This window comes from Diadema setosum, chromosome 16 (genome assembly GCF_964275005.1).
Source record: "Diadema setosum chromosome 16, eeDiaSeto1, whole genome shotgun sequence".
Taxonomy (NCBI): Eukaryota; Metazoa; Echinodermata; class Echinoidea; order Diadematoida; family Diadematidae; genus Diadema; species Diadema setosum.
Window position 1 is genome coordinate 23,820,098 of NC_092700.1, and position 23,148 is coordinate 23,843,245.

General features: G+C 38.0%; 1 protein-coding gene across 1 annotated transcript; it reads left to right on the forward strand.

The window, feature by feature from the left end:
• The first annotated feature begins 13,631 nt into the window (after positions 1 to 13,631).
• On the forward strand, positions 13,632 to 20,690 carry LOC140239963 (caveolin-3-like). The gene is made up of 3 exons (XM_072319777.1): positions 13,632 to 13,889; positions 17,968 to 18,060; positions 18,472 to 20,690. Exons 1-3 carry the CDS (start codon positions 13,632 to 13,634, stop codon positions 18,763 to 18,765), a joined length of 645 nt encoding a protein of 214 aa, XP_072175878.1. The 3' UTR covers positions 18,766 to 20,690.
• The last annotated feature ends 2,458 nt before the right edge of the window (positions 20,691 to 23,148 follow it).

Sequence of the window (23,148 nt, forward strand, 5' to 3'; positions counted from 1 at the left end):
TCCTGTTGTTGATTTGTAGATTTTGTTCTATTGCCTTAGATGTTCATGCGGTGTAATATGTTCCTGAGCCAGGTACAAACACAAAGAGATGTTCATGAGATTGTTTAACTACCCTGCTTAATTAAGAATTAGTTTTGTAACGTGGAACTTTGATTGACAAAATGTTCGTGGAGATGTTGTTCCTGGTGCTCGATGTGTAGGATGTTACCCTTTGCAGTTGAAATACGTGTATTGCTACGTATTAGTATTAATTTGTGGTTGGTCACACATGTGATGAATTCTCATAAAAGTTCATCATGTGAAAGGGAATCTGTAAGCATAACTGAACATTTTGATGGAATATTTCTCTATTCTTGGGGTTACTGGTCAAGTGGTGTTTTGTTCTGTTTGTTTATTTTGGATATGTATGTGTGGGATGTGAAGAAGCATTTATTTGAAGATTTCAATAAGACTTTGACTTTGATAAATGCACATCGACATGATACTAGTTTTATGTTTCGGTGCAGAGTTTTGCAATAGAATTATGGAGTGGTCATCTCGGGATGAAGGGATCTTCTGAGATTCATTCTTAGGGATCTTCTCAGATTCACACTCAGAATTTGTTACCAAGATGAGATAAAATAGGATGGGAGGTTGTCATGACAATATCTGTGTATTTTCACCTGTAGCACCGAACCAGGGAACCCATGGCCAGCATTTCCAAGGAACAGGAGTCTGAAATTGAGGATCAAATGATGAGGAGATCTCTGTCTTATATGTTTATCTCTTTTTTTTTTTCCCGTGCAATTGTCTTTTACAAATAAAGGTTGTGACAAGTGTACTAGTACTAGATCCAGAATCTTCCTTGTTCCAGGGATCATGATTCTGAATAAAAATGTATGCATTTAAAATGGCTGTCAGCATGAAACGGTGTTGTAACGATCATGGTAACTAGATGTGTGATAGTTGCAGAGATTATCCTCCTTGTTAATACTGCAGTCAGTAATGAATATTTAGCACAGAGATATGCATATTTATAGCATGTTTTCTTTATCACTCAATGGGAGTGGCGTTTCTGTCAGTCTCTGTTAAAAAAAAATAGTCATTTTATCCTTTTTACATCCGTGTTACACTGTGTCCCTTGAGCTCTGAGCAGTGATCATTTTGAAACCGTATTCCGTACATGCCACAGATTTCCTTCCAGTTTGCATTCTTGTATTGTTTAATGGGATAGGCCCTACTAGTTTACCATCATCAGTTGCTTTTGTTTTGGATTTTTGGGGGTTGCCAGACCCTGCTACGTATTTAATATGACAATTTTTCTTTTCTTTGTCTTTGGTTCTCTGCAACTTATAAATATCCTGTATAGAGTCACACTGAACGCCGTGATAACCCAGTTGTAGACGAAAATGTTAATATAAAATTTCCCGTACCCTACATGTCTCATTTGTGTTAGGTGCTAGTGATATTGTGAAACATGTCTAAACGACAACAGTACACAATTTGTACAGAGGACCTCTCGTATATCCCAATCAGCTAATATTTCTGTGTGTGTGTCATATTTTGTGATTTTTAATTACCAGGGTGCCATTCTGTTGTACTGCCCTACTGTGTGTAGTATGTAGTTGCAAAGGCTAAATTCCACACCTCGAGATTTTTACCCTGTCATTCGATGGACTGTTGCCAAGTGCTTTGCAAACTGAGAAACATGCGATCTTGAGGGCAAATTACAGTGGTGATAGTTACTTCACGTTCATGTTGTGCGTGCACCAAAACAGTGCATAACTTACCAAAGTGGCAACACTTGCGGCACTTGTAAACAACGTAAAACTCACATGCTTCTACCAGGGTTAAGGCCTGTTGTACCGAGTACAGTACGGGCACCTTGTCAGGGTTTCTGCTATGGAGCACCCAAAGGAACCATGTCTGGTTCTGTTACAATATCATGTCCCCACTAATAATTTTGTTACAAAATTAATCTTCTACTGTTGACTTTGTTGCTCTTGATTTTGACATGAGAATAACATTTTGTGTGCTTTTGTACCGAATTTACTGATTACAGATATGGTTCCTTTTGGCGCTCCATAGTAAAACCTGGACCGTTTGCCAGTATCATGCTCGATGTAAGTGCGCCCTTATTCTGAATATCACTTAAGTGGTACAGATGTATATTGCAAACAGTAATGGCCAGTATCATGGTTTGTTTTGTTATTGTTTTTTTTTTTTTTTTATATGGCTACCTTCCAAGCTATTGTATATGTTGTGTGGAATCATTTTGAGTAGGCGAAGCAGGAGAGAGGGAGCAGGTAGCTGGCAGACTAAATATTTTCGATTTTGAAAAAAAGTGCATAAGTAGTGTGGTGATTTCAGATCATGTTGTGTTAGATCAGTAATGTTGTATAGACATCAACATTCCACACTTGGATGTGTTTAAATACCATTTTTGTTGTCAATATTGACATATGCATTATTATGTCTGTTATATAAAGCAAAGTATAAAAATGACTGTATATCTTATTGTGGAGTACTATATTGATTGGTTCGGAAATATATAGAGATTATTATGTAAAATAAGAAAATGTCTCGTACAGATATTGATTCTCTTATGTACGAAGTTAGTTCTGTGGATGATGTAACTGCTGAGAATGAAGCATTCGGTATGAAAATATTTTGCGTGTGTTTGTATGACAACCGTATGTGTTTGTTTGGACAAGAGTTCCGATCAAAAGAAAAATGAACAATTAAATAGACAACTTTTTTTATCCTTTTTCCTTTTTTTTTTTTTCGCATTTGCACAGCGAGAAAGTGCATGTACTGTGTATGACCATCAGTCCCTTTCCATGGTTCAGACATCAAGGCAAGCGCCCTGTGGCAGCTTGTTTGAGAGCTCTGCAAAGAACACCTGAATTTGATGCATCTACTGAATATTTCTCTGTCAATTTTATATGGATGGATTTATTGTATCCTGGAGACTCTGCTGGGAAAACTTCCATGTGGATTACTCACCCTGTTTCTTCAAAACTGATGTGAAATATTGTTTGATATTTCACCTTCAACATGAGGTTTGTACATGCACCCATATACAGAGGCATTGGAGCACGACCGCCTTGCTGGGTGAGTGGCCTTGGCATTGTCCTGGTTCTTCTCCTGTTGGTGTTGTCTGAGCACAAAAAGAGTTCAGCTCCACCTGTACCCTACTCTGAACAAACAATGGCATCCTATTCAAGGACTGATCTTCTGGCCATTCAGGACTTGATTCCAGAGAAGAATAGGATCTCTTCGCACCTGATGCATCATTTAAGGACCCTTGGCATTAATAGGATTCCGGCAACAAAGCGGGGATCCAGAGCCGGAAAGAATAGGAACAGGACACTAAAAGGACAATCCAGTGGAGTCACCTTTGAGCAAAGAGAAGCATTGTGCCTGCCATAACATCGCTTTTGGTATGCTGAATGCCCGCTCTGTAAGGAACAAAACTGCTGATGTGGTTGACTTCATGATTGATAATACATTGGATGTTCTGGGTATATGCGAAACATGGCTCAACACAGATGACATTGCAGTGGTTGGTCGATTAAAGCAGGATATGTTTAACTTCAAGCATGTGCCGAGACTTACTAGACGGGGAGGAGGAGTAGGTCTTTTGTACAGAAATGAGCTCGACATTCATTTCCAAGACCAGGCTGATAATGACATGAAATTCAAGTCATGTGAATTCATACGAGCTAACATTGCATCTAAATCAAAATCTGTGCAACTTGTCATCATTTATCGCCCACCTGGGACAGCATGTCCATTCCGTACATTTTTAGAGGAATTTTCAGACCTTCTTGATTATTGCCTCTTCCAGCCAGGATCATTGATAATTTGTGGAGATTTTAACATCCACTTCACTGTTACTTCACCAGATGTTGTGCTATTCAAAGACCTTCTGTCTTCATATGGTCTGCAGCAGCATATTAGTCAGTGTACACATGAACGTGGCCAAACTCTTGACTTGTTCATTTCGCTGGAGACTGATAAACATGTGTTCTCCAACCTCAAAGTTATTGGCGGCCTGTCAGATCACTCTGCAATTGCGTGCAATTTCAGTCTCTCAAAAACACAGCCACTGACAAAGAAAGTATCATGTAGGAATTTTAGTAAGTTAGACACAACAGCCTTTATGAACGACCTTAAGGATATGTCGCTGATTGAGAAGTGCAGTGTTGACAGTCTTGAATTGGCACTCGGGAATTACAGCAACATCATCGAGGAGGTCGTAGATCATCTTGCCCCGAGAAAAGTGCGAGAAATAAAACTCAGACCAAACACACGTTGGTATAATGATGAGATAACTCGTGAGAAACAACAAAGAAGACAGCTCGAGAAACAATGGCGTGAAACCAAACTGGAAATTTACCGGCAGCTCTTTGTCAAACGAAGGCAGGTTGTCCAATCAGCCATAAGGAAAGCCCAGATTAGCTACTACAATGGCCTTCTGGATGACTGTGCGCAGGATTCCAAGAGATTATTTCGTCTGACTGATGAACTTCTGAACAGGAAGGCAGATTCAATCCTTCCTGAATATGAAGATGTTCAGTGTCTTGTTAATGAGTTCAGTCTGTTTTATCAGCAGAGAGTTGAATAAGTTTGTTCAGCTCTGGCTACCAGATCAAGATCTCAAACTGAACGTCCATCCCAGATCATATCACAAGTGTCTTGGAATCCCTTCATCCTGTCAGTCCTGATGAAGTGCAATCACTCATTGCAAAGTCAGCCACAAAGTCCTGTAAGTTGGATCCTATGCCTACGCATCTCCTGAAGAAATGTACGCCAGTCATGATTCCAACCATCACGAAAATCATCAATTCTAGCTTTGAGAAAGGTGTCGTGCCTGATTCCCTCAAGACTGCCATTGTCAGGCCGGTGCTGAAAAAGGCTGGCTTGGATCGAAACTCGTTGCATAATTACAGACCAGTTTCCAATCTACCATTTCTCTCCAAGGTTATCGAGCGTGCAGTTTTCTGTCGTCTAAGTGAGCACTTATCATCCAACAAAGTACTCGATAATCGTCAGTCAGCATACAGGAGCCATCATAGTGTCGAAACTCTGATGGCTGGGCTGAATGACTTTATCTTATATGAGATGGACAATGGAAACCTGATTGTTGTTGTGATGCTCGACATTTCAGCAGCGTTTGATACTGTCCGCCACACAACGCTCCTTGACTTACTCAGCACTTTTGGAGTGACTGGTACAAAAGCCCTGAACTGGTTCCGGTCATATCTTTCCAACCGTCAACAGCGTGTATCCATAGGGGAAGTTCAGTCAAGTGCAACGAATCTCAAATATGGTGTTCCGCAAGGTTCTGTTTGCGGCCCGCTCCTGTTTTCTGTGTATATCCAGCCACTCGGAGAACTGATCCGCTCTCACAAGGTAGATTATCATTGCTATGCTGATGACATCCAACTTTTCATTGCATGTCCACCCAAAGATGAGAACCTCCTTGCTGCTGTCAGTCAGCTGGAAGACTGTGTGACGGACATCCGGGCTTGGATGACAGACAACAACCTGAAACTCAATGGATCCAAGTCTGAGGTCATACTTCTTGGTTCCAGGGGAATGATAAACAAAGTTCATACACCCTCTGTCATCATCGCAGGCACTGTGCAGCAGCCAAAGGAGAGCTGCAGAAATCTTGGTGTCATATTGGATCGCAACATGACTCTTTATAGTCATGTATCATGTGTCACTAAGTCAGTAAGATATCAACTGCGAAACCTTTCACAAATCCGTAAGTTTCTTTCCCAAAAAGCAACGGAAATGGTTGTGCACTCTCTCATATCGTCAAGACTAGACTTCTGTAATTCAATATTCGCCAGCCTCCCTGATTATCAAATCAACCGACTTCAACGCCTTCAAACCTCCGCTGCCAGACTGGTCACGCTAAGCAAGTCATCATCCCACATCTCACCCATCCTCAAGAAGCTCCACTGGCTTCCGGTCAATGCCCGCATCCAATTCAAGATTCTCCTTCTTGTTTACCAAGCACTACATGGCACAGCTCCACAATACATCCAGGACTTAAAACAACCCTACACTCCAGAAAGGCAACTACGCTCCTCAACCTCTCGTCTGCTTCACATTCCACGCATATATCACAGTTGGGGGGCACGGTCTTTCTCATACATTGGACCTTATCTATGGAACATTAACATCCGTCAGGAAACTTCGTACTCTCACTTCAAGACTCTAGTGAAATCATATTTGTTTAATTGTAGTTTTTGTTAATGTTAATGTATTATTATGTGGACTTGGTTTGGATGGTTGTACACAGTATGTGTTGAAGTACGCAGGCTCTCATGCGCCGAGAGTATCATTAATGATAGATACGGCGCATTATAAATGTACTTTATTATATTATTATTATATGGTTCATTCCATGCTGTCTGTAAGTTTGCTTTGATCGGAAGAGGGACGTCGAGCCACCACGATCGCAATGCTTTTAAACTCGGCAAAAGGAATTTAAAGATTTCTTATTGTTTGCACAAGTTGAAATGTTTGCGCAAAACAGATTCACAATAACAGAAAACAACACAAATTTACGCGAAACAGAATGTTACCTCGGGGTTTGTTTTTTTTTAGCTTGTACTACGAAATGAATTAAGTCAATTGAAAATTCTGCGACTGTAAAGCCTTCGTTGCTGTATGACTCATCAAAGCTCTTTGTAATAATTTGTCGATACATTGTTTCCCTTAATTCATGGATTGTCAAAAACAGTTGTCTTTATCTAATTTGTAAATAGGCGAATGAGTACCTGTATGGACTTCGTTCTCACGGCCTCGACGATCACGTGAGAAGGGGTCTAGGGCAATTACCCCCTGGGCAATTACCCCTGACCCTTCCCCTGACCCTAATCCTAATCTTGAGCCTAATCCTAATCCTAACCCTAACCCAAACTCCTAACCCTAAACTTTACTCTAACCTTACCACTAACCAGTACTTAGCCGGGGGTAATTGCCCGGATACGCGTGAGAAGCGATAGGACAGGTACGGCCATGACGTCATTCCTTTACCTCATTGTCATATGCTTTAACGCCTGACCAGTTGTACTGGTTTGCGAAAACGAATGATGTTTGTTATTCCGAAGGGTTGGGCCCTATTAAAATGAAGAAAAACTGATCCCGCGAACTCCTCACACCTAGTTGTTCGTTAAAGGGATCACACAGTTTTGGTTGAGACCTAATTTCAGATTTCTAACATTTTTTGGTGCGATAATGAGAAACCTCTCATGAAAGAGCATGTAATTCTATGAGGAATTCAACGTTTATTTGATGAAAATTGTTTTTGAAATGGCAGAGATATAAAAAAAAGAGTGATTCTAATAAAGTGTGGGACCCACACTTTTTTATGATCGCTTTGTTTTACTTTGTTTTTGGATGTTTCAGTCATTCCAAACCCGATTTTCATCAAATAAACTTTGAATTCCTCTTAAAATGGTATGCTCTGTACTACATCATAAGTGTTTTCTTGGTATCTCGCAAAAAGTTCAAAGCCCAATTCTCATCTCTACCAATACTGTACTATCCCTTTAATCAGAAGTGAAATAGGGTTTGTAGATCCAACATAATATCGCGGTATTAATTGTTCCTCGACGTTATTCCGAAGGCTCGTTAGTCAGAAAATGTAAAGGTATGCTCAAGCGAACCTAGGAATGATGAACTTTTTTTTTCTTTCATACGAGTATTCGGATTTTAAAAGAACCTTCGGACATGTCGAATTGTCAGAATCACGCACATTCGGAATAATGAGTCTTATTTAATTTTCATAAAAACTAACTGCATCTAAAACAAACAAAAACAAAAACCCTTCGATACTTGGATTTCCATATCTTTCTCGTATTCTGCCCGAGTTTGATATTTCTAATTTTGGCGTGTAAAGAAATAGTTTTGACTTCATTCATTATAATTAACTTGAACCAAGGTAGGGTTATATTTTCTTAACACCTGCCTTTGATGATTGATTGAAGTGCTCTATTTCTCTACAATGGAAATAATTTATAGTGGGTCAAATTAATTAAGTTCGAAATGAAACTGTCACGAGCAAAGAAAGAAAAAGACTAGAAACAAAACAGGAAACGAGTGATAGAAAAAAAATGAATATCGGTGTCCAGCGTGGCGTGATCTCTTGTTATCGTAATTAGGCAAATATTGACGAAAGTCAGCAATAAACGTATTCCTGTCATTAGCATAGTTTCAGTGTGATTAAGATAGGCATGAGGCAGTTTCGGGTCCCAAAGGTTAACTCGGCCCACAAAGTTATCTAATTCTTCGGTTATTTTGCTGCAGTGTCTTTATCAGATCAAAAACTCTGAATTTTACTCTGTAGACTATTCAGATTCATCGTGTCATAAATTAAACTAGAAATATCACTGAAGGTGATTAATACCCCCGCCCCGTGACGACAGTCTTACCCAAGGAATGATCTTTCCTTGATCTTCTGCCATTTAAATGCCGTTACCATGGCAACGCAGCTTCCGACACGTCCGAAAAATATGTCTTGCACATCTTCCCACCAAGACTATTGTGTGTGCCACATTTCATGAGCTTTTGTCAAAAACTGAGGAAGTAGTTCAATCCGCAAGATCTTTCCTTGATCTTCCGCCATTAATATGCCGTTACCATTGCAACGCAGCTTCCGACACGTCCAAAAAATATGTCTTGCACATCTTCCCACCAAGACCAATGTGTGTGCCACATTTCATGAGCTTCAGTCGAATACAGAGGAAGTAGTTCAATCCGCAAGATCTTTCCTTGATCTTCCGCCATTTATATGCCGTTACCATGGCAACGCAGCTTCCGACACGTCCGAAAAATATGTCTTCCACATCTTCCCACCAAGATCAAGGTGTGTGCCACATTTCATAAGCTTTGGTCAAAAAACTGAGGAAGTAGTTAAATCCGCAAGATCTTTCCTTGATCTTCTGCCATTAATATGCCGTTACCATGGCAACGTACTTTCGGGTACTGTCAAAAAATGCGTCTTGCGCATCTACAACCAAAGGCACACATCTGTACCAAGTTTCATGGGAATTGGGCAAAAACTGAGGAAGTAGTTTGCAACACAAAATTTTCCATCATTTTGGCTCATAATCTGTGAGCTGTTACCATGGCAACATACTTTTTGTCACTGTGAAGAAATGTGTCATGCTGACCTATATCCTAAGACAAACATTCAATATGAATTCCATGAGAATTGGAAGAACACTGATGAAGCAGTTTTGCCATGAAGCATTTTGCCCTATATTTTACCAATAACATGCCGTTACCATGGCAACGCACTTTTTGCCACTGCGGAAATATGTGTCTTGCACATTAACATATTCAGATGAACATCTGTACCTAATTTCATAAAAATTGATCAAAAACTGTGGGAGGAGTTCGCGACGCAAGATTTGTACCCATTTTTGCCCATAATATGCCGTTACCATGGCAACGTACTTTTGGGTACTGTCAAAAAATACGTCTTGCACATCTACAACCCAAGGCACACATCTGTGCCAAGTTTTATGGGAATCGGTTGAAAACTGAGGAAGTAGATCGCGACGCAAGATTTGCAACGGACCGACCGCCCGACCGACCGCCCGTCCGCTGATTCCTATATACCCCCTTCAAACTTCGTTTGGCGGGGGTATAAAAAGAAAAAATACGAAAATTTGCCACATTTTGGACAGAAACATTCGAACTTTGATATTCGAAAGTGTGTTGCCAATTGAATAAATCTGACAATTTAAAAGATCAGATCGTATAACAGAATTGGTGATATTAAAGGGGATGACTAGTAACTGATCAATGGGAATCAGAGGGAATGCCGGGGATGATTGTTCCAGTTCTTGTGGGATTCATTTAAGAGTACATTATACATCTACTGTTGTGTGAGAATTGTTTGCTTCAGAATGGTCTCATTTTCAAGTAATGTGCAGTTTAATGCCCCGTCACTGTGCAGGCATGCTAACCTGGAAACATAAAACTGCACATTACTTGAATATGAGACCATTCTGAAGCAGATAATTTTCACACAACAATAGATACATAATGTTTTCTTAAATGAATCCCACGAGGATTGGAACAATAATCCCCCAGCATTCCCACTGATTCCCACTGATCAGTTGGTAGCCATCCCCCTTAAACCACATGTATAATATTCTGTTGCTGATTTAATTGGTAATCATTTTGACAATGATTAATGGTCGCCATCAATACATGTTATATCGTCGAAATTCTATAGTCTACATTTTACAACCACATTAGATTGAAGAGGAAAAAAAAAAAGAAATCCACCAACAGCGAAATTTGAAAAATATGTACATAGAGTTCACAGCTGTCTCGGCACCCTGCACGTGACAAGGACAGAAACAAAAATATGAGAGGGAAAATATACGCAACGAAATTGACTGAACTTTGGAAGGACAAAGTCCGTTTTAACAATTCGAGTACTAAGTACACTGGCGACTTGGTGATAGATTGTTAAAGGAATATAACGTGAAGTCAGAATGGTGCGCTCCATACACACTTCCATACAAAGATATACACACACGCGCAGTGCTATCACACGTATACACAATCGGGGTAGAATGAATGGGCATACTGTGCATATAATTATAATAAAGCACACCAAAATATCGATGACGTTATGAAATCTCTTAAATTTGCACAGCAAGAAACAAGAAATATTATTACAGAAAAAAAAAAACTCTCGCGATAATTGTTACGAATGAAATAATGGAGAGGTCATACCGTGATGTGTGTGTGTGTGTGTGTGAGTGCGTGCGCGAATCAATTTTATAGTTTGCACGTTGGTCAATTTATGTAAATACATTACAGTCATTCTCCCTCTTAATTGTATTTGATTCAATATTAAAACAAAACTGTACATTCATATCCTACCCTGCTATTCAATGAATTTTATTCACCTTTGACTTTTGCCAAATCTGTTTTTGTTGTTTTTCTGGCCCTAAACTTTGGAATTTTCTTGATAACATTACCAAAGAGGTTTTAAGTTTTGATACAACTACTTAACAAGTAAAGAGTTTTCCTTGAATTTGCTAAAAGCCTATCGCTATACAGCAGCCATCTCGTGCCTAATAAAAACGATGTCTAAAAACAGACGGCTCCTTTGGTCACTGGTGTTTGTGTGTGTGTGTGTGTGGGGGGGGGGGGGGGGAGCGTAGCAAATCATGTGAGTGCTACGTCCAAGAACCGCTTTAGCTATACGCCTCACGCCGGCGGCGGAGAGGATGACCCCAGGAACGCCACAGTCACCCTTGTACGCCTTGTCCCCTCATATGCTCCTTTAGGAAAGCGTGATATCTCTTCTACCTTATCCATAAAGATAATTTCCCCTCTGTAGTGCCGTGAACCAGTCCACAGCATTCTTTTGCAGAGGTAGAGGTAAGTTCAAGATACACCGTTTACTGTCATAACTGCACTTGTTTTATTCCTACATGGACGAGATTTAGAATAATTCCAAAACATGCGGTTGAATGGCATCATGATCATGAGTTTGATCTTGAGGTTTGAAATCTGTAGCTACGAACAATGGTGGTCTGGGGTTTTCCCCAGCAACGCGGCACCATTGTAATATTATATAGGAAAACCTTATCTCTGCAATTTTTCAGAGTTGAAGTGTGATTTTCGCGTGGTCACAATGGTACTTGCTTTACCGGGGTGGTTTCCTCTAGGTGTGAAACTATAGATTATTTTTCCCGAATCAATCTTGTAGCTACGTAGGCCTACGGCAGTCTTTCGGTACTTCGGGGAATAGTTTCATGCACAGTGATTGTACATGTACTGACATCTCTTGACAAGGTACTGGTATAACAGTTTCAACTTTCGAAGTAGGCGTACAACACGCAAGACTGTGACTCCTGTGAGTAAATCCGTTCAGCCTGTATAGTAAGATACAGAAGGGAAAGAGACATGCAAAACATAGGCAATAGATAAGTCAATTCAAGCTCACAGAGCCTAGAGATAATGCCGTTACATTGATTTGTTTGGTCGGTGTAGTTTTGAGAATGTGCGAATGTTCGTGGAATCATATGTATACATTGCACTCACAATAAAGAAAATGAAATTGTTATGTATAGGCCTACTGTATGATATGTGAAACTTATGGGGACGTACTTAAATTAGTAATCTGCGAGAATTACCATTTCTTACGTCAGAAGACGTGAAATGAACAACCATAAGTTATCATGCAATGACATAATAAAACAGATATTGAATCATAAAAATGAATGTCGTTAGTACTGAGAAGACAACCATTTCCAGTATGATTCTTGACAAATAGATTCAGAAAGTGCTTACTTTCCTTATTGTTATGATTATATACACTCAACAACCTTTGAAGTGTCTAGCAAAATTCGTACTATTTCTAAATAACAGTTATTGCTCAGTCATTTTTGACAACATCAGAACATTATGATTATTATAGCACCTCCCCCCTAAAAAAAAAGAAGGTAAGGGGTTTACAAAATATAGATTACAGCCTTTGATAAACCCCACTATATTTCTAAAAATGAGCAGAAGTGTTTGTAATGCAGAAGTTTGGCCGATATAGGCCTACATGTTGGTGATCATTGTTAGCTTATAAATGGTCCGGCCATCCTTCGATGCGAGCTCCATGTTGAAATAAATCATTGGTGATCTCCAATGCAGAAGTATTGCACACATTAATGCTCAGACATGATTACTTACTTACTTGCTACTGGAAATGGTTAGAAAAGCCTCTTCGTGATTACAGGCCGTATCCAAATGCTTTTTTCTATCTCTCTCTCTTTGATAATATAACAGTAGACATGGTTAACCAAAGGGCTTTTTACACTTGCAAATTTTTGCTTAGTCCCGTGCCAACGGTGGGGCTAAGGGGGGGGGGGGGGGCCTTAGCCCCACCGTTGGTACCGGACTTTCCTTAGCCCACTTTCTATTTACACTTGTGTAACCCCACCGATAATACCCTACTATCTGGCCCTGCAAAAAAGCAGGGTTAGCACCGCAATTGCGGTGCAATGCAAGCGAGTGTAAACAGAACGAAGAAATAATCCGGGGCTAAGCGACGGAGACGAAGTCCGATCCCCATTGACCAATCAGAAACGAGGTAATCAAGTGCTGCCGGTGCGTGCGTGTACTTGTACAGTGCACAGCGAAATCACGAATATTCCTGTGGTTTGGAAAGTATACGGGACTAAGAAATACGAGTGTAAAAAGGTCAGTTTTCTCTTTAGCCCAGGACAAGAGCTTATAGTGCGGAATTTATTGGGGAGTGTAAAAAGCTGAAAAAAAAATTGGTACGGGATTAACGATAGTCCTGGGTCAGAGAAAGTACGGGGTTAAGAAACACAAGTGTAAAAAGGGCTATAGGATTGCCCAATCTAAACGCACACTTTTGTATTTAGATTGCATTTTGTAAACAGAAGGTCTGGGATTTGAATCCTATATCTGCTGCGTTAGCCCACAATATCCCTCAACACCCTGGCAACGCTTGTGTAATGATAATGGCTTGGAAAAAAAAACCCAACAACTTTGTTAACGCTGGGGAATGCACTACAGTCAATAAGGCTATGATATTATCAATGCTGATATTATCAATGCATTACAGGTGAGGTCACAACATGGCGGACAAGCAAGGCCCGTATGCGACAGGAGGCGCACCCTTGCACGGTGGTGCACCGGCCCCTACTAATTACTACAGCGGGCAGGGCCAGGCTGGGCATGCGGTGGGCCCCGGTCAGACGGTCAACCATTCTCCTCCATCGTACGTTGTCACAGCTGGGACGGTTCCAGTTACCACAGCAACGCAGCAGGAGACCAATCAGGAGCAAGCTGCTGGTGACGTCGAAGACATCTACAGTATGAAGCCACATGTGAATGTGAGTTTGGGTCCCTCCCCTCCCCCCTCATGCTACTGCTGTATTTAGTTAGTAACCTACTCTCCTAATGTACATCTTTTTATTGTTGTTGTTTGTCATCGTGTATTTTTTTTTTGTGTGTGTGTGTTGCATTTTATCCTATGATAGCCAACAACCTTGAAACAAACCAGAACTAAACTAAATGATACAACGTGCGGTAAAGGCGAGAAGGGTATCGTGTAGCCGAATTTTCATTTTCATATTAGAGCACAATATAGGCCTTACTACCATAATACGATTTTGTTCGTTTTTCTATTGACATGATTGAGAAACCTTGTGCTTTGCTATGATTGGACAATAATGAAGCATTATCATTTTTTTTTCATTCGTGCTCTATGAAAAATAAGTATTCTTCCTTTAAACTCTTTAGAAAACCCTGAAATTTAGCAATATTTGAGGTAATTTCATGTGCATTTCCTTGTAGAAAATAATGGAAAGTACAGTTATTTAAAGCGGAATGCACAACCTTTCGAACTCTGACTTTGACTCTATTTTCATTTTCATTAAATAAACAGGGAAAATAATTTTCATTGCATTGACAGAACATATTAATTCCAAAAACGTAAAGAAAACATGTGATTATGAATAACAACATAATTGCATTTTTTCAAGGTATATACATAATGCAGAGTACAAGGATGGGAATGGAAATGGAGGGTCCCACTAAAGACAAAGCTTGTACGATATAGGACCCTCAGAAATACATAAGAGAACGAATAACGACTTCATGAAACTACGAACAGATATATGACACGAAATCAAAGAAACCAAATGTCAACTGACATAGAGTCAAATTAGGAAGAAAAAGGAAAAAGGGGGAAAAAAGAAAAAAAAAATGAAATTACAACACGTGCCATAGTGGACAAGAGCAAACTGGATTCCACTATATGTAAGGGGAATGATAAGACGCACCCTACATTGATACTGCGAAGAATTGGGTACAAATACTGGTAAGAATGCTGAAGAGCGGACTATATAAAAAGGAAAAAATAGACATAATGATATACGGTTCAATAACAGTAACATCTGAGGACTTATGTTTGACAGAATATTTTTCTCTAATCAAAAAATTGATTTATGTGACTAATGCCTATAAAAATGATGACTTGATTAAGATAATGAAATAAGACTAATTCGGTTGTATATCATAAAATTTCAATAGAGATAATTTTCATTTATTCTTAAAAGAATTCAAAGCTGTTGCTGTTACTATATCGTTAGGAAGTGAGTTCCAATACTTTGGCCTATCGTAGATGAAGGTGTTCTGAGCCAGAAGAGTTCTAAAAAATGGCAAATGGAATTCAGTCGATCGCAAAATGGAATTCAGTCGAACCAATGGTATAAAGCGCTAAAATGGACAAATGAAAATTCCTGCACACACTATGTGAAACAGGGTGTTCATCGTTTTATAGTTGGGGTATAGATGATAGAATTAACTGACAATGGCTGAGATGAACACTTAGGATTAACATACATTCAAGCAACAAAAACACATACATCCGTATGGACATATAAACACACACACACACACACAAACCTTTTTACAAAGCATCAATTTTTGACCTCCTTGCCCTTTGTCAAGTGGTTTCAAGGGAGTCAAAAATCACATGACAAAAGGGCAGCGTGCCCCCAAATTTGTGCTTTGTAAATTAATTGTTAGATTTCAGGAGGCCTGTTTCCTAATACTGACGATAATAAGCATTTCCATATAGTGGAGTTTAAACGCCAAAATAGTTACAATGTATATTAATTTGTATCAATGTCAGATATTTGAAATTAGAGCTGAAGAGACACCAAAGAAAATACTAGAAATATATGATGATTTTGATGATGTTTCCAAAAATATTTCTTTTTTTCTTTTTTCCCCTTCCACAGGGTGTTTTATTCATACACACATTCAGAAAGTGACATTTACAAATAATTTTTAAAGTACAAAACAGAATAATAATTCGGTTATCGACAAAAAGTGGCCTACTGCACTTGTACATATAATAACAAAATTTCTTTAACTTTTTTTACAACATATAGTTTGTATCATTCTTTTTTTTTTATTGGCAGAAACAACCCTGAAAACACTTTGAATATAATGCGATTTTAATTAAATATTCAAAAGCACTCAATGAATAAAGCCCATTTTTTTCACAAAGTTCTTTTTTCTACAATTGGGTATATGAATATAAGAACGACCCAAGTCCATGGAAGATCATTTCGAGTAAACTAAAAAAAAAAACAACTTCATATCTTTTTTATTTGTCCAATAATATTCTATTCAACTGTGATGGGAAAGCAACATTGTATATACAAATTAGAACATATATTATTATGACAATTAACATTTACATTAATTGTGGAGAGGCCTTTTGGTGTGGTGGACTTGGGTCGTTCTTTGATTCATATGGACTTGGGTCCTTCTTTTATTCATATACATGATATTCTGCTATAGAGATGGGAGAAGGATGAGAGAGGGCGCTATTATATGAATGTAAGAATGACCCAAGTCCTTCATTCTTACATTAATATAAGATTTAACTCATTCATTTCATGCACTTCCGGGGGTAATTAGGATTTATCATTTACACACAAGATGAGTCCATGTATAAGCTACAATTTCTCATGTCAAACTAAATTTGGCCAAAAATTGGACTTGGGTCGTTCTTATATTCATATACTCAATTCATTTGACTCATACATTTTTCCATCTCAAAATAACATTTTATCTCAGATATTATATGTTCGAATGACGGAACGGTTTTTTTTTAATTTCGCTAAAAAAAAAAAAAAAAAAAAAAAAAATCTCTTCTTATAACAATCATCATACAGTTTAATGCACTGTTGTTGAGACCACAAAATCCGAATAACTTATGTTGATTTGTAAATACAATTTGTTTATCTATCTTCAAAAGTAACCATCGCTCAAACTTATTCCATATATTATTTGAATAGGGACATAAACAGAATATATGCATTATGATTTCCTCACTATCATTACAAAACGTACACTTTTTATCTGTTACAAAACCAAATTTTAAAAGAGCGTCTTTCATATATAATGTTCTATTGAGAATCTTAAATTGAAACCACCTCATATTAATATCAATAGTTGATTGAAAAGGGCTTAAACAGTATAAAGACCATGTTTCATCATCAAGATCCAACATACTACTCCACTTTACAAAACTGTTTGTTTTGACGTATGTCATAACAACGTTTGATAAATATCAGAACAACCTTTCTTATGTTTCAATATTACATTTAAACCATGAGAAATAAAAGGTTCTGTCATCTTCGACATGCAGTTTTTGGCAAATGATTGGATGCTGTACACAATCCACCGAGCTGAAGAAAGTTAGTTTGTATACTAAACTTCCTCTGAAATTCAAAATATGAAAGAAATTTTCCATCATTATCTAACAAGTCATTTATAAAACGTACACCTTTTTCACACCAAGACTTAAAATATACCGTGTTGTTATTCATTTTAATCAAAGGATTATTCCAAAGAGGCTGGCTTGCCAAATTATCATGTGTATTGATTAGTAAAAATTCTGAAAAAGCCAGAAGTACCTCTTTCAAAAAACAAAACAAAAAAGAAATATGATGACCATTTCCCATTTCCTCTTTTTTTCCTTATTTTTTCTTTTTTTCCTTTCCTAAGTTAATTCAATGTCAGTTGACATTGGTTTCTTTAATTTTGTGTATATATTTTCCGAGGGTCCCATACTCTACAAGCTCTGCTTTTTAGTGGGACCCTCCATTTCCATTCTAGTCTTTGTATTATGTATTTGTATATACCTTAGAAAAGGAATTCCTGTTGTTAATCGTGATCACATGTACGTTTTCTTTGAAATTGTCACAAATATGTTCTGTTAATGTATTGTATATTATTTTTCTTTGTCTATTCAATGGAAATGGAAATAAAGTTGAACTTGAACCTCAACTTGAACAAGAAAAAAGTTTATCAGTTTTTTGCATCCACACTCCTCGTAATACAGCAGAAGTACTGTCTATCAAAATTTCTCTGGACTTTGTTGTTTATCAGGTGACTTATGAAGACACATTCAAAGAATCTGAGACGGCCGCTGGGTTCCCCTTCATGAAATCAGTCAACAAAAATATCTACAGATGGACGCACGTAAGTTGATTCCTCCGTCTACTATATTAAAGGATCGGACCTCGTATGCGAGATTTTTCAGTTATCAACACCACATACATATAAGAAAATTCATATTTTACCCTTCTATTTGTGCTCACATAATATCAAGACACCCACCAAAACCTTTGTGTGGGTGTGTGTGTGTGTGTGGACTTTGTTCTCTACACTTTTGACCTTTTTGATGCCAGAACGGCAGGCATATTGATCTGAATATCTGCAGTTCTCTCCAGTAATAGCCAATTTTGTCATTAAAATGATGTGATAAAATATGCTTCTTGATTTATTCATATTTTTCTTGATATTTTTCAAGTTTGAGAATACGACATGAAAGACGTTACATTACTTTCAAGACTGTTTTTTCCTAATCCAAACCTGTGTCATCCTTTGCAGTTTGCCCTGTACGCCTCTCTGACGCTGATCATCGGTCCCCTCATCTCCTTCCTATGGGCCGTCATCTTCGCTCTCCTCCACATCTGCATCATCTGGTTCGTTCAGCCGTGCATCAAGGCCTACTTCACCATGTTCCGAATCAGCAGCATGCTGCTCGAAGCCTCGGTGCGACTCTTCTTCGATCCGATCTTCCGGTCCATGTCCCTCATGTTGTCAGGCATCAGGGGCCGATTTCAGGTGGCCGAATCGGACATCAACGTGACGATGAAGACGGGCCAGATCCAGAACGTGTGATCGCCCCAGTAAAGTGAAGTTTTATTTAGTGTAGGTTGTCTGTAATTAACGAAATAAACTACAACAACCTTTACAAACAACAACAAACAAATTGTAGAGCTCTCAATGAAAGTCTTGAAGTGACATATCTGATTTTGAGTGACATAAAAAGGAAGACGAAAACTTTACAGTGTGTCCTTTCTACACCAAATTGATCTAAAGTCGAGATTTTGTTGTAGTGATCATGAAAAAACAGAAACAAAAATCTATGATGACATATTGATGTTGTGATCAGTCATGGTTATGATGACTTGTCCAAAGCGAACGAAGACCGACCTTGTATATTTATTGAATAGTTTTGTTAATTTTCAAAGTACGTGTACTTTCAAAGTACCATCTGCTACCTAACTGTTCCGATTCGTAGAATCCTCGGCTGTTGTGTGTATGCATGCGAGTGTGTTTACTTTCCCTTTCTCAACAAAGCATACTTGACTACAAGATTGAGACATATCGAACTATAAAACGTACATTACATATTGTTTTTTTTTTTTTAATATTTGGGACAAAACAGCGACAACCGTGTTTGTACTTAAGATTTTAGTTAATTCAAGGTCGGCATCGAGGGCAAATTAAACTGGTATCCACATCAGATAGTTATCTTTCTTTTCAATGTATGAATTTATTTTGCTGCCAATGTTGATCACGTGCATTTTACCCATGTATAGTACATTAGTTTCATAATGAACACAGAACTTTTGGAGTGATGTGTATCAATGCAATTTAAGGCCGAGTCATTGTAATTAACACAAAATTGTCGAGGATCGTATTATTTAATTACCTGACCACATGTCCGCCTGCTTGTTCCATTTAGTTAAGTTCGTAATGTTTAAAATAGTTCAATGTCATATATTTACTAAGTATATGGTGGTTCCTTCTTAACAGTATAGGGGAACATAATACGTAAAAAAAATGTATCGAATAAAAGTATGCGTGTAACTCTTCAATATCAGCATTACTCTGTACTTTTATGTTTACATCCAATGTTTAAGACCCAAGCATGGCGCAGATTTACAATGATTTGCAAGAGGCTAGTTAGGGTGACTGTTGTATTAGTTCACACAAGGGAAGTGATTATGTATTCCACTCATTATTTTTAACTACACTCATTATTTTTAACTACATGTATACATAGAAATGCACTTTATATTGTAAAAATAATGAGTATGTTGAATCCTGAAACTTCACAGAACTTCGCTTTTCGTACGATTTCAGCGTTTACTCTCAACCCTTATTCCTTTTTTTTTTTGTGCTTCTGCAATGTCAGACGCTATAGTAGCAGCGAAATATTGTTAAACAATGTTTCTTTGTTTTCGTATTACAACACAGTCATGAACCGCATTATTATGCATAGTATGCATGTCAAATCTGCACTTTATTACAGTTCGTATTTTACTGCTCCCTATTCCATAAATAGGTAAAATGCATTCCAAGTGCATAGCTAGCCCTCACGCATGCAACTAGAGTTCACCGCGGATGTAGAATGAAACTTAAGATATTTTTTTTCCTAATTATGCATTAATGTATACATCAGTACACTTCATAGATATCATCGCATGTGCTGTACAAAAAAGTGCACTGTAATGTAGTACAGATATACTTATAGAGATAACTATACGTACCGTGCCTCAGGCTATGAAACTAATATACAAACAATAATGAGAATTCATCTTGAGAAAACGTACTGTAAAATGGTTTTTGGCTGGAACACAGATGGTGATTGGTGAATAAACTCGTGGTCATAATAAGGGTATAAACATGTGTTGTGAGATGTTTCCAGTTTACTATAATTGCATTTGTTTGAAAGATTATAAGTTGAATGATCAATAAAGTGTTAAAAAACATATTTCATTTTCATGATGTAAATAAAGAAATCGTGTTACATTAGGTAGTAGTATACTGCGGGCTCACAGTCTCATATCAGTGTTTTTGTTCTTGTTTTATTAAGCATGATCTCGTTTTGGCACCAATATCAACAAACTCACGTACAATACTTACACTTACACAAAATGCAGACAGTACAAATATGTACAACAAACCAGAAGTCTATAAATGTGTCTACCTTGTGAATGTTGGATGGTCTACTTATAGGAGAATCACGTGACTAGTGCTTCAAGCCGGTAGACTCAGAGAATACAAACTGCTTCCCGACTCAACCCAATTTGGCGATGATCATATTATTTGCACAACGTTGGTCATGCACTTCGCATCAACTGGGACCATTGTAAAAAAATCTCAAATCAAACATGCGACTCATGAGAGATGACATCCTAAATATTCGCACACATGACATAGGCCTTATACACAGTACCAGGGACATGTATTAGAATAACATTTAGGCCCGAATTCATTTGAAAAGTTCATAATATGATAGCAAATCTTACAGAATGGCAATTATTATGGCAACGACAGGAATTCAGCGTCCTTAATTTGTTGTTTTAATGGGAAGTTGTCATTCCAGCAAAAGTTGCTATCCTAATTCCTTTATGAAATGGGACCCTGGGCCCTGTTTTATGACAAGATAAAATCGATTTTATATTTCCTTAACACACAGGCTGGCATATAATTATCATAGAAATCAACTTTATAATCAAATCCAACTCTTCATAAAACAGGGCCCTGCGTGGTTTGATTGTCGTCATCAGTAAACATTAATCCACTTACCACCCACCCACCGATCCGGCCAACCTTCCCAAAGCGTATCAGGACAAGTGTGTTTGACTTTATGTTTATTAAAAACAAAATTGTAGATTCATATCCTACCAAACAATCTAATGAATTTCATTTGCCATTGTCTTTGACGATTTTTACGAAATCTCTATTCTCTCTTACCGGACATAAATTCTGGAATTCTCCTTATAGGAGCATGAGAAAAGCTCAACGTTTCCTTACTTTTACTTTTAAATTAAAGAGATTTTGTTATTAACTCTAATATCACTAGGGATTTGTATTTGGGAGAACCGCAAATTTATTTCATTGTTTGATAGTTATTAATCTTTTTATTCATTTCATATTGCACAATCATGTGATACAGTGTATCAGGCATATCTCGGTAAGTCTGGTTTCATGTGCTTTGGCATTGATCCTTGACCTCAAACACGTTCAGGGGCGGATCCAGGAATTCCCTAAAGGGGGGGGGGGGAGGAAACAATATTCCTGGTGCTACTTCCGGGTTTCATCTCATTTTTTCTAACAACAAATAAAGAGGGGCGCGTGCCCGGTGCGCCCCCCCCCCCCCCCTGAATCTGCCGATGCTCCTTTGCCCCCTTTCCCTGTTCTCTTCTTCCTGCCCCCCTTTTTTGTCCTCTTTGACCTCCTCCTGTTTATTCTGTCATGTAGCCACTTTGTTTCTGTCTGTCAGTGTGGTTGTGTGCGTGTGATTTGTTTTATGTTCCCCTGTTTCTGAGGCGATTTGTCTCATTGTTTCGTTTGACCATAATTATTAATAGCTGCTCATGAGGGGACTGCATTCTACGAGTTAGATTTTTTTTTTTTTAGCTGTTCCCTCCATTTTCAGACATCTTTTCCTCGATACGATTCAATGACAGTCTGAGTAGGCATTTTTCGTTACTCTATGTTTTGTTTTATTGTTCGAAGAAATGACCTGCATTGATTTCACTTGAATATGCAAAAGTGATATTGTACTTCAAATTTTTATACATAAAAATTGAGTATCTGAATATAAGAACGACCCAAGTCCATGGAAGACCATTTCGAGTAAACTTAAAAAGACTTCGTATCTTTTTTTATTTGTCCAATAATATTCAATTTAACTGTGATGGGGAGGCAACATTATATACAAATTAGAACATTATATCATTATGACAATTAACATTTACATTTATTTTGGAGAGGCCATTTTGTGTGATAGACTTGGGTCGTTCTTTGAATCATATGGACTTGGGTCGTTCTTTGATTCATATACATGATATTCTGCTATAGAGATGAGAGAAGGATGAGAGAGGGCGGTATAATATGAATGTAAGAATAACCTAAGTCCTTCATTCTTACATTAATATAAGATTTAACTCATTCATTTCAGGCACTTCCGGGGGTAATTAGGATATATCATTTATACACAAGATGAGTCCATGCATAAGCTACAATTTCCCATGTCAAACTGAATTTGGTCAAAAATTGGACCTTGGTCGTTCTTATATCTAGGTCTTCAATTGCATTTCATTTGTCGGAAATGAAATAAAATCAGAAATGAAATGAAATGAAATTACCCCCATCCCCCGACAACACTCCGGCTAAACAACGATTAGTGAAAGGATAAGAGTAGAGATTAAGGTTAGGATCAGGTTTAGGGTCAGAATTTAGGTTATAAGGGTTAGGATTAGGTTA

What these genes read in the sequence shown, in the direction of transcription:
- LOC140239963 (XM_072319777.1), top strand. Translation starts at nt 13,632, where the DNA reads ATGGCGGACAAGCAAGGCCCGTATGCGACAGGAGGCGCACCCTTGCAC. An exon ending in GTATGAAGCCACATGTGAAT is followed by an intron (nt 13,890 to 17,967) that starts GTGAGTTTGGGT and finishes GTTGTTTATCAG; the next exon opens with GTGACTTATGAAGACACATT. An exon ending in ATATCTACAGATGGACGCAC is followed by an intron (nt 18,061 to 18,471) that starts GTAAGTTGATTC and finishes CATCCTTTGCAG; the next exon opens with TTTGCCCTGTACGCCTCTCT.